Source organism: Grammomys surdaster, unplaced genomic scaffold (assembly GCF_004785775.1).
Source record: "Grammomys surdaster isolate TR1022 unplaced genomic scaffold, NIH_TR_1.0 126313, whole genome shotgun sequence".
NCBI classification, from domain to species: Eukaryota; Metazoa; Chordata; class Mammalia; order Rodentia; family Muridae; genus Grammomys; species Grammomys surdaster.
In genome coordinates this window covers 9,442,429-9,456,265 of record NW_021621113.1, presented here as the reverse complement: position 1 = coordinate 9,456,265, position 13,837 = coordinate 9,442,429, and the positions used below count along the sequence as shown (strand labels likewise).

The following is a 13,837-nucleotide window of genomic DNA, read 5'->3' as shown; positions in this document are numbered from 1 at the left end:
GAGTCTTGTAGCTGAAACAAGTTTGCTTATTGTATGACCTGCATTGTAGTTGAGAAAGGGAAATAAGAAGAATAGAAAGGGTAGAATAATGGAATCTCAGTGCCCAGTTAAAAGTGCTTTTGTTGCCTGGTTTGGTGGCACGGGCCTTTAAACCTATCACTCAGGAGAAAGTCAGGGGCTTTCTGTAAGTTCAAGGCCAGCCTGGTCTACAGAGTGAGTTCCAAGACAGCAAGAGCTACATAGTGAAACCCCATCTCAAAAAACACATTAAAAAGTACTTTTTCTTTTCTTTCTTTCTTTTTTTTTTTTTTTTTTTTTCCCAAGACAGGGTTTCTCTGTGTAGCCCTGGCTGTCCTGGAACTCACTCTGTAGACCAGGCTAGCCTCGAACTCAGAAATCCACCTGCCTCTGCCTCCCAAGTGCTGGGATTAAAGGCGTGCGCCACCACTGCCCGGCTCTTTTCTTTTTTTTTTTTTTTAAAGTAGTAAAATGTCTCTGTGATAAGAAACCTACATTTTTGCCAAGTCAGGAGCATTATTTGAAAGAGAACAGCTAATGTCTCAATGTTAATCTTAAACTGTATTTGTTTACTGTTATGAGCCCACTCTTCTTTTTCCAAAAAGGGTTTAATATTTTGTCTACCTTAGTTCTGTTGGGAAACAGATGAACAGTGTCATTTTTTTTAACCCACAACACGTTTTAGGAATAAAAGATAATACTAAGAGTGAACATTTCTGATTTATACTGTAGGCCTGTGTTGTCAGGATTAGTTTGTGCATTGGATTTAGCAGTTAAGTCTTCTCATCATGCTTATGTGCTGTTTCCTAGGGGCTCTAAACCACAAATCATACACGATGTATCTTGTCTAAGCTGAAGAACCTTCTAGAGCCTAGTGGGTCCTTTAGACAAGAGCATAGGAAAATCTTTAAAACAGTGTCTACCACCTCCCAGCATATTCTATTAGTGTTGTCAAAAATCTTCGATTGTATTTCAGTTCTTAGTATTCTTTAGGAGAGAGATATCATTTAAAATTTCATACATCTTGGAACATTTTTGTAAGGGCTATAATAGTTTGATTTTACTGTTCCCTTCAAACTCTATGGTGGAATAATATGATGTCTTGTGGGAACATTTTAAAATAAACTGTGTAATGAAGCTTGTCTTAAGCTTGTTCAGATCACTGGGAGATTGTGTTTTCCTACTCATAGGTCGCACTGTGATCTCCTTTCAGTGTACCAGGGGACTGGAAGCTTAAGATCATGGTGTCTGTCTTGGTGATATATTGTAGAAGACAGTCTGTTGATGGTATTTTTTGATAGAATTTAAAGCTTTGATTCTTGAAGTTCTACAGAGTACCATTGAGGAGATTTTTTTTTCTTTTTTTTGAAATATCAGGGCTTAGCATATAGCTTAAGGTATAAGTTCCCCTAGTGTGTTGCCTGAGTGTCTCCATCCTCCCACAGACATGTGTGTCTGTAGCTTGGCCTCTGATCATATGATGTCTTTACTGAGGAAGCACCGGAATATTCAGTCCAGTCCTGTCTACTGTGTATGGAAGGAAAAACAAAACTACCTTTTGGTGTGGAATCCTTTAGTTAAATCCCCTGCTGTGATAAGGACAGGATTTTCCCTTTTTTTACTAAGGTCATTTGCTTGTTGTCTTTTTAGATAGAAAATTAAGAGACTTGAATTGGTGCTGAGTTGTTGCAGTTTCAGGTCCTGTAGCCTAGCCCATGTCAGACACTGTCAGTGTAGCAACAGTTAGTTAAAGGATATTAGAATCCACCTCCCATCCCCATCCAGATTTACTAAATAAGACTGGCAGCAAAAATTTAGGGATTAGAAATACCATGTACTTTGTTTTACTGCCTTTCAACAAGGATCAGCATGTGAAGTTGAAATGTCCTGACCAGAATTTGAAAGATGATACAATTCCCTGGGCCTTGATTACAGAAGGAGCGCTCTGATATGGGTTTACTAGTTGGTGGTAAATTCTTGAGTCACCAGCTATTAGGCCTTTATGTCCAGATATTATCTTAATTTATGGAGTAAGGTCCCTGAGTTCTCCTCTTTCCTTCCACAGGGCAAGCAGGAGGACTTCAAGACGACAGTTCTGGAGGGTATGGAGACGGCCAAGCATCAGGTGAGGGTGGCATTAGATGCTTGCCACTTTAGCAAGAGCTGCCAGGTCAGGGAGTGATTGATGCTTGCAAGTGTTTTTGGCTATGGTATTCTCATTGTAGCCAGAAGCGCAGGGGTAATGTAGCCCCCAGGACAGAGTAGTGTAAGTAGAGTGTAGCCAGAGCCAAGGCAAGCAGACTGTTGAAGTCCTCAGGCCGATCTCAGCCCTCCACTCTTCATGTTTTTGAGGAGATGGCGGGTACTTTTCTTGGGTGTAATGGGACCTTTAAAGAGAAACCTAGAGGTACTCAAGGACAAGAGACCATGGACTCAAGTCTTAACAAGGCAAAGATACTGTAGGACTAGACTGCAGGGGACACCTTACATAGGTATGATTGTTGAGCTGGGCACTTTTTCCACTTAATTGTAGTCACTTTACAGTTGAATTATTAGGGTGAAAGTTGCCTTTTTAAAAAAAAAAAGTATATCCAAAGGGTTTTCTCTTTTCAGACCAAACTATGGATTTTTGACTTTTAGGAAAAAGTAAAGAATTTGTAAGGCCATCATTTGGAACAGTTAAGCTTGTTCCCAGAATCTGAAGTAACATGTTTGTGTTTCATCCTTTCGTCGTTGAAGTGTATGAGTGTGCGTGCCGGGGCCAAAAGCTGGTTTCTTTAGACACTTGGAGAAAATTGGAATACATATTATTTAATATTGAAGGCTGTCAACTCACATTTAAGAATAGATGAAGATATTTGTCTGTAGAGGTTTGTCTAGCAGGTTAAGGACATATTTGTGTTTTATTTTGGATCAGATGCACTTCCTTGGGAATAGTGCAGTTGGTAGTCAAGGGGATTTGGAATGTTCAAAGTGGAGGTCTTCCCACATTGTCCCAAGGACCAGGGATTTATAGTTGGCACATGCTGACCTCAGAGGGGTGCACTTCTCCTTTAGAGAGAATGCCTTTTACTGAGTGATTCAGATCTTCCTTGAAACTTGATTGGGGACAACCTCTATAGAGTCTTAATTTCAAGGAAACCAAGTTTTCTTTCTTTCTTTCTTTCTTTCTTTTTTTTGTTTTTGTTTTTGTTTTGTTTTGTTTTGAGACAGGGTTTCTCTATGTAGTTCTGGCTGTCCTGGAACTCACTCTGTAGACCAGGCTAGCCTCGAACTCTCGAACTCAGAAATCCACCTGCCTTTGCCTCCCAAGTGCTGGGATTAAAGGCATGTGCCACCACTGCCCAGCAAAACCAAATTTTCTTATTGATTTTTGTTTGTTTTTTAGAAACTTTTTGTCTTTGCTTAACTAAACAGCATATTATATTGCTGGTACAACAGCAGACTGTTATGTGAAACTATAGAGCATATTTCTGGGTGTTGCCAGGAAGGTGGTGAATGTTGTGAACCCTCCAACCCTCTCTTAGATTAGATCTTACAATGTTGAGAAGCGTACATATGTGACACTGAGTTTAAAACATGCCTAAGTGGTCAGCATTTTTCTCCAAATGAAGCCGGGTAATCTTGAGGGTTTCTGACAGCCAAGATTGTATCTTGGTCTCTTAAAATCCATTTTGATTTCTATTTCCTAAATCTTAGCGCTAGAAGGAAGCTTGAGGTCATCTTGTCTAGCTTCCTGCCTTCAAACAAATAATGCTACAGCATTATCTCCTGTTTATGAGTTGGAGCCTGAAAGAAACCCAAAGCAGCTTAATAAACTGGCCAGCAGTAAGCCAACAGCTGCGAAGTGAGAACTCAGGGACCTTGCTTCTTAATGTATAGACTGTTCTGCACACTGATGGCAGGCATCTGCTGTAAACATCAAGTCTAATTATGAGAATTCATGACTTTGCTTTTCTCCTTCTGTCTGTACTCTTTTCATGTTAAAGTTGTTGTAGGACCTGATACACCTGCTGGTTTTAAGAGAAGACTTTTATGTAGATCTAGACCCCATCAGGCTTTCATTTTCACTTTTAGTCTGAAATCTTGTTAATGTACCTTTTTTATTTAAAGAGTAATCAAAGGCAAATGATATCTGGAGGCCTCCTTTCTCTAACTTCTCTGTTGCTTATGCTAGTCAAAAAACATCTCATAAAAATCAGGGAAAAATAATTTTCTGGCATAAAATACTTATTTCCCTGCTTTATTCTTTCCTAGTTGACCCACCGTTCAAAATCTACGTTGTTTATTTTAAAAGGAAGGTTTTGTATGTCTTCAGAGATCGCATCAGGCTAGAAAGGGCCTTGTAGTTCATCGTGATTGCAGACTGGAAGGAAGGCCATTCTAGAACTTAACTGTGTGAGAGGTTGGGAGAAAGGACTGAAGCAAGGCAGGCCGAGGCTTTTTAAAAATTTAGACAACATCTTTGTAACATTCTTAATTTCAAGAATAATAGATTGTACTAAGTGTACTCAAACACAGAAGTGAAAAGTATATTCCAGAGCCAAGTGCAATTTACTTCTGAATTCTATGTACTGTTGGTTACTTTAAAAAAAAAAAAAGTCGTTATTCAGGTCAGCAGGTTTCCTGTAGAGGAGATTGGTGTGAGTTGTTGGATTATCCAAAGTAGTATCTGCTTCATTCTGGAAAGCTAAATCAAAAAATTCTGGAAGCTAAATCAAAATACTTTCCAGACAGTGTATGCCAAATTAACTTTTTGTTTTCTTTGAGAAAAGGCTAGATTTGTTTTTTAATTTTTTTTTTGTTTGTTTGTTTTGTTTTTCGAGACAGGAATTCTCTGTATAGCCCTGGCTGTCCTGGAACTCACCCTGTAGACCAGGCTGGCCTCGAACTCAGAAATCCACCTGTCTCTGCCTCCCAAGTGCTGGGATTAAAGGCGTGTGCCACCACTGCCCGGCTTGTTTTTTAATCTTGTCACCAATTTTCATAATGGCTCTCATTCTTTGAAATAAAAATCTATCTCTAAATAAAAAAAGATCATTACTGAGAGTTTTGATTTGTTAACCAAGCCTGCAAATAAATGTCTGTGCTCTTGAGCAGTCAGCACTAAGTGCTCTAGAGACTGTTTCACCTTGAGAACGTGGTATCACAGTGTCAGAGCAGGAGGATTGACCTGTAAAGCAGTATTGTTCCTGATTTATTAATATCATCTTTTTAGCTTCTTCAATTGCATTTGTGTAGTATTTTTGAATTCTGATTTAGAGAAGTACTTTGAAATTGCCGTGTGAGGTAAGTAACGTAATTGTTACGTAGTCTACAGATGCCCAAAGTTAGCTAAGTGTCTGAGTTTTTTGTTTGCTTTTCCCGAAGAACACTTACATCTTGGAACCAAATGTCATATGAAATTTCGGGGGATTTTTTTCTATATACTTTTTCTTGCTGTCATTGAAAAGTAATCTGTTGTAGTAGAAGTCTTTTAAGCCAGGGTGTAATACAGTATTAGCTGGGAAAGAAAATTATTTTTGGCAAGCCAAAGAAGAATTCTGTTAATGTTATGTTGGGTTTACAGTGGGGTTTTGTCATGTAGCCCAGGTTGGCTTTAAATGTGATTCTCCTGCCTCATCCTCTGGAGTGCTGTCATTATGACATGCACCACAATGCTCAGCTGAGAAATGGAGTTTAATGCAGATTTAATAGTGATCATTATTTTCATGTTAATAGTAAACACATGAACTATAACCTATTAAATATTTGGCTGAGGCACTAAACAGTCATGAGTAGGTAACTGTTCCTTATAAGGATTTAAGATACTTCAGAGTTTGATTTTTATTTTTTGTTCATTTGTTTTGGTTTTGGGCTAGGGGACAGGGACATCAAAGCTGTATAATTTTAGAAAATTTCTGTCCCTGCTAGCACCTCCTCCACCACTACTTCTTCCTCTGGTAATATCACATGCCACCAGCAACAATATAGCTCTTACTTTTATCCCTTAAGGCATATTTAATTGTCTGACAATCTTTGATTTTAGATTGTAATTAGTTAAGTTAGGATTGATTGTTGGTTTTATTTAGTAATGTAGAACATAGGATTTTTGCCCTTAGATCTAGTGGTGGATGATGCTTCTCTCTGAGAATAGCTATTTAAAAAATGTGTGGCCTCTGTCAGCGCTGGGCCTTTTTGTTAGCTACTAATTTCTCTAAGAAGTTGTGATTGTTATTTAAGTGTCTATGAAAAGAGATCCCTTAGGAGAATAGTTATAGTTGTCAAGTTTGTACCTGCTGTGTTCTTTACATTCTAGTCTTCACTAAACTCTATCACTGCTTCTAACTTCCTGTTTTATGACCTTTTAATATTATATATAAGAACTTTTGTCTTGTGTTGTTACTTACTATCGTACTTTTTTGATACTAAATTTAGAAAGTCTAAAATTGTACCTTTTCTTGTCCCTTTCCTGTTTCCAGAGTAGAAATTTGCTAGAGATTGGCTTCTAGGGCTAGCTGAGCACATACACTCTTCCTAAGCTGCACCCAGGCCTGTCTGGCTGTTCAGATGCTGCTGCAGTGTTATTAAGATATTTGAGCTGTAACCCCAGCATGTGCCTGACTTTCCAGAAATCCTTAACAAACATGAGTTTATCTGTTAACTTATAAAATGTTTAAAAGCCAATTTAAATAATTTCAGAATAACTCATTTGTAGTATATGTATAGTATACACTCATACAGTATGTATGACAGTAATTCTTGTATTCAGTGAAGTATTTCTTTTTTTTTTTTTTTTAGATTTATTTGTTTATTTATTATATATGAATACACTGTAGCTGTCTTCAGACACACCAGAAGAGGGCATCAGATCTCATTACAGATGGTTGTGAGCCACCATGTGGTTGCTGGGATTTGAACTCAGGACCTCTGGAAGTGCAGTCAGTACTCTTAACCACTGAGCCATCTCTCCAGCCCAGTGAAGTATTTCTAATGTTGCTGACAGAAATAGAGTAAATTCTTGGTCTTCTGACTTAACCATTGCAATCTGCTTAAGTTCTCTGCCCCCTTGCCAACACGAGCTAGTGAGGACTAACTAATACACCCTGCTCTTGATAAGATTGTGTAATTTTCTGTTTTTGAGTTTCCAACCTTTAACTTTCCATTTCATGCTGCAATCACAAATGAAGGCTTGTGATTACATTTTTACTCCTGGTCTCTGTTAGTGTACTTTCCTTTAATTTGTTTGTTTTGTTGTTGTTTTTTTAATCCTCTAAATTTTATTGTATGCTCTCTGTGATACTCATTTAATTAGAGTATAATTCAGTCTTACCTGATTGATGGATGAAAATATTCTAATTGGCTTGTCGTAAAATGATAATTCATTAATAAACTTTAAACTTTGAGATGTTAAGCTTGAAATAGTACCTGGAATTTTAACTTTTGCCTCAAAAGTTAAAAACCAATTTTTAAAAGGCAGTATTATCAGTCTGTGAATTAGGCAAAGCTTCATAGCTCTTTCAGGCAGAAAAGAACTTGAGGGTTTCATCATTGCTAGTCTCTGCCCATTTGCACTGTTCTAGTAATCCTCTGCTTCCTTTGCTAGGTGTGGAGGGTGCAGCTTTTCAAAGCCGACTTCCCCATGACCGAATGACCTCTCAGGAAGCAGCGTGTTTCCCAGACATCATCAGTGGGCCTCAGCAGACACAGAAGGTTTTTCTCTTCATCAGGAACCGCACAGTGAGTGTCTATGCCTCTATTTTTCACTTGGATTTTGAAAAGTGCCTATAAATTTTATCGAGAATATGGAAAACAAATAAAAGGGCAGAAAAACTTAAATGGTAATATAGTTATTCCATATATAACTATTGCCAGAGATAAATTGCCTTTTCCTTTAGGTATTTAAGATTTATTTTAGTTGGTTTTGGTTTTGTGCATGTGTGCTTGTATGGTTACTTGCATGTGAATACATAGGTGTCTATGGAAGCCAAAGGTATCCGATGTCTTAGACCAGGGGCTACAGGCAGTTGTGAGCCATCCAGTGAGTACTGGAGCTGATGTGTATAAAGTTTCATTTCTGTATGCATGCATTTTTAAGGAGCCTTCTCATACCTCATATATACACTAAGAATATACATTAAAGCAAATTTTGTCTCAACTCTTTTTGGGGTGGAATGGGGAGAAGTTCTGAGATTGGCTGTTTGTATGCTAGGCAAGTGTTCTAACACTGAGCCATATCCCAGGCAGACTCCAGCAGATTAAATTACTTGAAGCAGTCGCTGCCTTTCCCTTCAAAGCAGCATCCTCAGTCAGAGCACACTTTTCATCCCCACACTGACTTCAGGACAGTCAGGGTTACCCTGTCTCAGGAAAACAAACAACAAAAACCAAGGCTGTACCCCAGTTCTGTTTTGTCACCTGGTTTACCTTCTTTCTCTAGATTTAATGATTAATGTCTTTATAATATTTCTCTTGATAGTTGGATCATAATTTAACTAACTTAAACTTCCATTTTTACTTTATTGTAATTAAACCCCGACTAGTTTTAATGTGTTCTAGTTCTGTGTCTGGAATATCCTTACTATGTGTACGATCCCTAGGATATGTAAATAGAATCTAAATTTGTAAAAATCAAAACTTATTATACATATTTTTCAATACCCAAAGAGAAGACTCACTTTAATAGTGGTTTTGTTTTTGTTTTTTGAGACAGGGTTTCTCTGTGTAGCCCTGGCTGTCCTGGAACTCACTCTGTAGACCAGGCTGGCCTTGAACTCAGAAATCCGTCTGCCTCTGCCTCCTAAGTGCTGGGATTAAAGATATGTGCCACCACTGCCCAGCAATAGTGGTTATACCAGGAGTAAACTCTTAAAAGTTAGGAACATTTTTAGCATTTTTGGTGCAGATTATCTACCAGAAAGATTGATCTGTACTCTCATTGTCCTGCCCTCGTTTGTGTGATTAAATAGTGCTGTAAGCAAACCCACCCTATTTTTATTCCTTAGGTGACTGTTTCTGACTGCTTTTTTTGTATTTATTAGTCTTTTATATGTTCTTTTCTTTTCTTTAAATGTTCTTTGCCAAAAATTCTTTAGCTATCAGGCATAGTAGCCTTGCCTTTACTGCAGCAGCCAGGAGGCTGAAGCAGGAGAATCTCATTCAAGGTTAGTCTAGGCTACATAATAGGAATCTGTCTCCAAACAAAACAAAATTCATCAGCTATTGGGAAAGGCAAAGATGTTATTTGTTAACATACCATCATTTTTTCAAAGTATCTATGAAATTTCTCATGTTTCAAATATGTCTTCAAGCATGTTTCCTTTTTAGGCCCTGCTTCTTTAATTTGATTATTAGGTTGTACAACCACTGCTAAATTTGGATAAAAAATACTATATAGCTAAGATGACAGGTCATTTGTACTGGAATTTTGAAACACAGGAAAGTCAGGGTAAAGTAAGTGAATGGAAATGTCTGTTTTACAAATCTTGAAATTGATCTGTCTCATGATTGCATCAATATGTATATACTTATAATATTTGCTTTTAGAGGAAATTTTATATAAAATTGCCTTGGTTTTATTTCATTTGATGGGCATTTTTGCATTTTACTTAAATTTGAGTGATGGTTTTATATAGTGATTTCTGTTTTAATCTGGTTCATTTTCTGTGACCCAAATGTCAAGATTTGGTGAAGAATTGGCCCAAGTTAGTGTTGTAGTTTCTGGCTAGTGACTGCTTTCTTCTGCAGTGATTGCATCTGTTCCCTGGTTTCAGTTAAGTCTTTTGCCTTGTGACTTGAGCACAATTGGAATAAAACCATGACTAAGTTTTATTTCCTACAATGGAAAGAGAAGGAAGCCTTGAGAAGGTTGAAGAGCTTGAGCCATGCATATGGGAGAAATTGCATTCTCTTCTGATTGAAGCTCTCCAGAAAGTGGGCTAGGTCAAGTCATACCTTTTGTAATGATTTATTTATATCTAACCAAATTAACTCCTTGGTTAGAACTTAATCTACAAAGCAGGGTTTGTTAATTTTTTAGCAAGACTTTAAATATGATGGTATTTATCCTGCTTTATATTTTGTGTGTGTGTGCGTGTGTGTGTGTGTGTGTGTGTAAGAGAGAATTTCTGTTAAAATTCATGTTGAGCCGGGCGGTGGTGGCGCACGCCTTTAATCCCACCAGCACTTGGGAGATAGAGGCAGGCAGATTTCTGAGTTCGAGAGTTCGAGGCTAGCCTGGTCTACAGAGTGAGTTCCAGGACAGCCAGGGCTACACAGAGAAACCCTGTCTTGGAAAAAAAAAAAATTTCATGTTGAAATCATTGACTATGTTGTAATCTTTTCTTTCTTTATCTGCAGGCTTTGAAATTATTCACTTTTTTTCTTTCTTAAACATATTACTTTCTTGGCTTCAATAATACAGTATTGTGATTTTCTCCTGTATCTCTGCCATGTAGTCAGAGAGTTGCTTCCCAGCTCATTGTTCTGTGAGGTCCTCTCCTCCACTCTGTTCCTCCAGGACTCTTGTGCACATTCACTTCACTATCAGACTGCAGCTCTTACCTCCTCGGAAGTTCCTACCTTGTGTTTTCTCTCGGTTGTCTCAGAACTAGAGTCATAGTATAGTCTGTATGTGTTTGTTCACTTACCCATTTACCAACTCATTTACCTGTTCAACCCAAAACCAAGGAGCTGTCATTGACACTTTTGAACCCCTGTATACCTGCATGATTATAACAATGTGTTTTTTTTTTTTTTTTTAATCTACTCAGTATCTGGAATTACATAACCAACCCCAGGTTTAAATGCTAGCTATTCCTTACTGGTTATTTAGACATTTTTCTCTCTGGTCAAATAGCCTCTAGCTTCAATAATTCACTGGTGTAGTTTTTCATTAGGTAATATCTTCCTTGTCAGTATTCTAGCCCTCGATGTGTATGAAAATACAAAATCCATAGTTGAAGTCTTAAATTTAAGAGATAATTTTACAAGTGGTCAGGTGACGAGTCTCTGTGGCTATATAATACAACTTATGTCATTTAAATACAGTTGCAGTTATGGTTGGACAACCCAAAGATTCAGCTAACATTTGAAGCTACTCTCCAACAGTTAGAAGCGCCTTACAACAGTAAGTACTGTGTTTGTGAGGAAAAGTTCCTTTGGGAGCCTTGTGGCTTCCTTTTTCTTTTATCTTATGCTGGGCAGAAATGACCTTTATAAAGTTTGATTTTTGTTTTCTTGATCTGTAAATTGTATTGATGCATGTGTTTAAGGGATTTATAAATGTTTTTCCAGATCTATTGTCTCACTTTGATCTATGGAATACTTTAGTATTTGATCAGCTAATTATCTGGTTTTCTCTCTGTTTACCACCAACAAAGTCTTAGAAAGTTTTTGCTAAAATATATAAACATTGTTCATATCTTGCAAAGGTTTTTCCTCTCTATTTTATCTGTAATATGATATCTTTTTAAAATATTTGTTTATTAAAAAAAAGACTCGTTTATGTATTTGAGTATTTTGTCTACATATATGTCTGTACCCCAGAAGATGGCATCAGATTCCATTATAGGCACTTGTAAGCCACCATGTGAATGCTAGATATTAAATCTGGGAACTCTTGGAAGAGCAGCCAGTGCTCTTAACTGCTGAGCCATCTCTCCAGCCCATAATCCATCTTTAAAATGCCAATTTAGCCAGGTATGTGGGCACATACTGATGACCCCACCCTTCTAGGGTAGAAGCCGGAGGATTATTAGTTCAGGGTCAGCCTCAGCTATGTAGCAGTTTGAAGCCAGCCTCAGCTTCATGAAACTGTCTCCACATAGCAATCTCTCCCTGACTCGGATTTGTTGGATGTTTTGTAGTATGTTACAGCCTGATAGTTCTGTGACTTTGTTTGCTAAAAGTATCACATGACCAAGGGTCACATGAGTTGTGTGTAGGACGACTTCACATTAGAGAGAGAACTAGAATAGCTTTTTGTTTACTCTGTTGGAAATATGAACATGTTTTTAATGTACTCTACAGGTGATACTGTGCTTGTCCACCGAGTTCACAGTTACTTAGAGCGCCATGGGCTTATCAACTTTGGCATCTACAAGAGGATAAAGCCCTTACCAAGTAAGGACTTCCCTACCCAATGAATTAAGTCGTTTTTAGTAATATTTCTGTTGCTGGTGACGTTTTACTTTTATTAATGTTTCCATTAGTGAAAATATTCTTAAGACCGTTAGTCAAATATAAATAAATAAATGTACATTTCTCTGAATTTCCTGTTGGAGAAGGTTTTAGGAAAAGAATAATTTCCGGTTTTTAAACATTTGAATTAAAGAGCTGTTAGAAATGGGAGAAGTCAGTTATGTAAATAGCAGGGCTGAGGCTTTCTATGTACTTGCCCTTTTCATGCTGTTTGAACAATGTCTGCCAGGGATCTAAGAGAAGATATTCTGGAGAAAAAAAATTAATATTTTCAGAAAGGAATACTAACTTAAACAGCAGTAAAACTCTTGAGAATGGTTCACATTGGTACAGTTGTGAAGTTAGTCCTGAGAGGTTAGGCCACAGAACTTCAGATTACTAATATGATACAAACTTGTACATTTCCGTTACAAGCTTACAACATTGAATTAATTTCTACAAGTTTCTGACTTTTATAATTTCCATAGTCTCTACAGTTTGAAAGTAATTGAGTTGTTTAAGACATTACATTAAAAAGCCAAAAGTTTTCATGAGAGGAAAAAAATACACAAACTCAGAATTACAAAATACCATAGTTTATGTTCTTTCTTCTCTCTTTCAGTTAAAAAGACAGGAAAGGTGATTATTATAGGTTCAGGTGTCTCTGGTTTGGCAGCAGCTCGGCAGCTACAGAGTTTTGGGATGGATGTCACACTACTGGAAGCCAGGGTAAGAGTTATAGCTTGGGATTAGAGGCCTGACCTAATGGAAACATGGTAAGGAATGACTTGTTACAGATTAAAGAATTGGAGAATTTGTGCTTGCCCAGGCTGGTTTCTGAGTGTTACAGTTGTTGTTGTAGGTTTTATTTATATTATGATCATTTGGTGCTGGAAATCAAACCTAAGAGCCTTGCACACAGTAGTTAAATGCTCTACCAGTGATCTATGGTTTTGCTACATTATTTTTGACAGTAGATCTTTAGAAAGTGATCAGTGACTACGTGGAGTTCATAAAGAGTCCGTCAGTCCTTGGGTGGATAATTTCAGATAATTTTTTACCATTAGCACTTTGTCTGCTTTGAGGTTTATAATTGTGTGTTATGCATATATCTGGCTGTGAGTATGTGCACATGTAAGTATAGGTTCCCAGAAGATCTCTCTAGCTGGATTATGGTTGGTCGTGAGTCACCCGGTTTGGGTGCTGGGAACTGACTCATCCTCTGCAGAACATCCAGTGCTCTTAACCAGTGAGTTGTCTCTCCAGCTCCTAAAGTTAGCTCTTTAATTTGGGGTATTCATAAACTTTGTAGGAGATGATACTTTCAGTGATTAAATTATATCCCTTGTTTGATAGATGGGGAAGGGGAATTACCTCAGTAGACTAGGTAGACTCAGTCTTTCAGGACCAGGTAAAGCCAAGAGAATTAATTGTATTCATCATTATTCCTGGATCTTGAAATAGAAGCTGAAGGTGGAAAGGGTGTGGCATGTCACTTCAGGAAGCTGTTAGAAAAATGGTTTGCATAAGTCATTTCTTTTTCATATTTTGCCTTCTAGTGGCTGATTTTTATTTAAAAAAATAAAAGAAACCTTACTACTTCCTCTTGTTGTTGTTGTTGCTCCTCCTCCTCCTCCTCCTCCTCCTCCTCCTCCTCCTC

General features: G+C 37.6%; 1 protein-coding gene across 2 annotated transcripts in view; it reads left to right on the top strand.

Annotated features, from left to right (window-relative positions):
• Window positions 1-13,837, top strand: part of Kdm1a (lysine demethylase 1A) — a 55,434-nt gene that overhangs the window by 19,884 nt on the left and 21,713 nt on the right. The window contains exons 3-7 of one of the 2 annotated variants that reach the window (XM_028759635.1): window positions 2,084-2,143; window positions 7,604-7,737; window positions 11,047-11,125; window positions 12,028-12,120; window positions 12,800-12,906. In XM_028759635.1, coding sequence (XP_028615468.1) covers window positions 2,084-2,143; window positions 7,604-7,737; window positions 11,047-11,125; window positions 12,028-12,120; window positions 12,800-12,906 — 473 coding nt within the window. The remainder of the gene's footprint in view (window positions 1-2,083; window positions 2,144-7,603; window positions 7,738-11,046; window positions 11,126-12,027; window positions 12,121-12,799; window positions 12,907-13,837) is intronic. The other variant, XM_028759636.1, reaches the window with a different exon arrangement.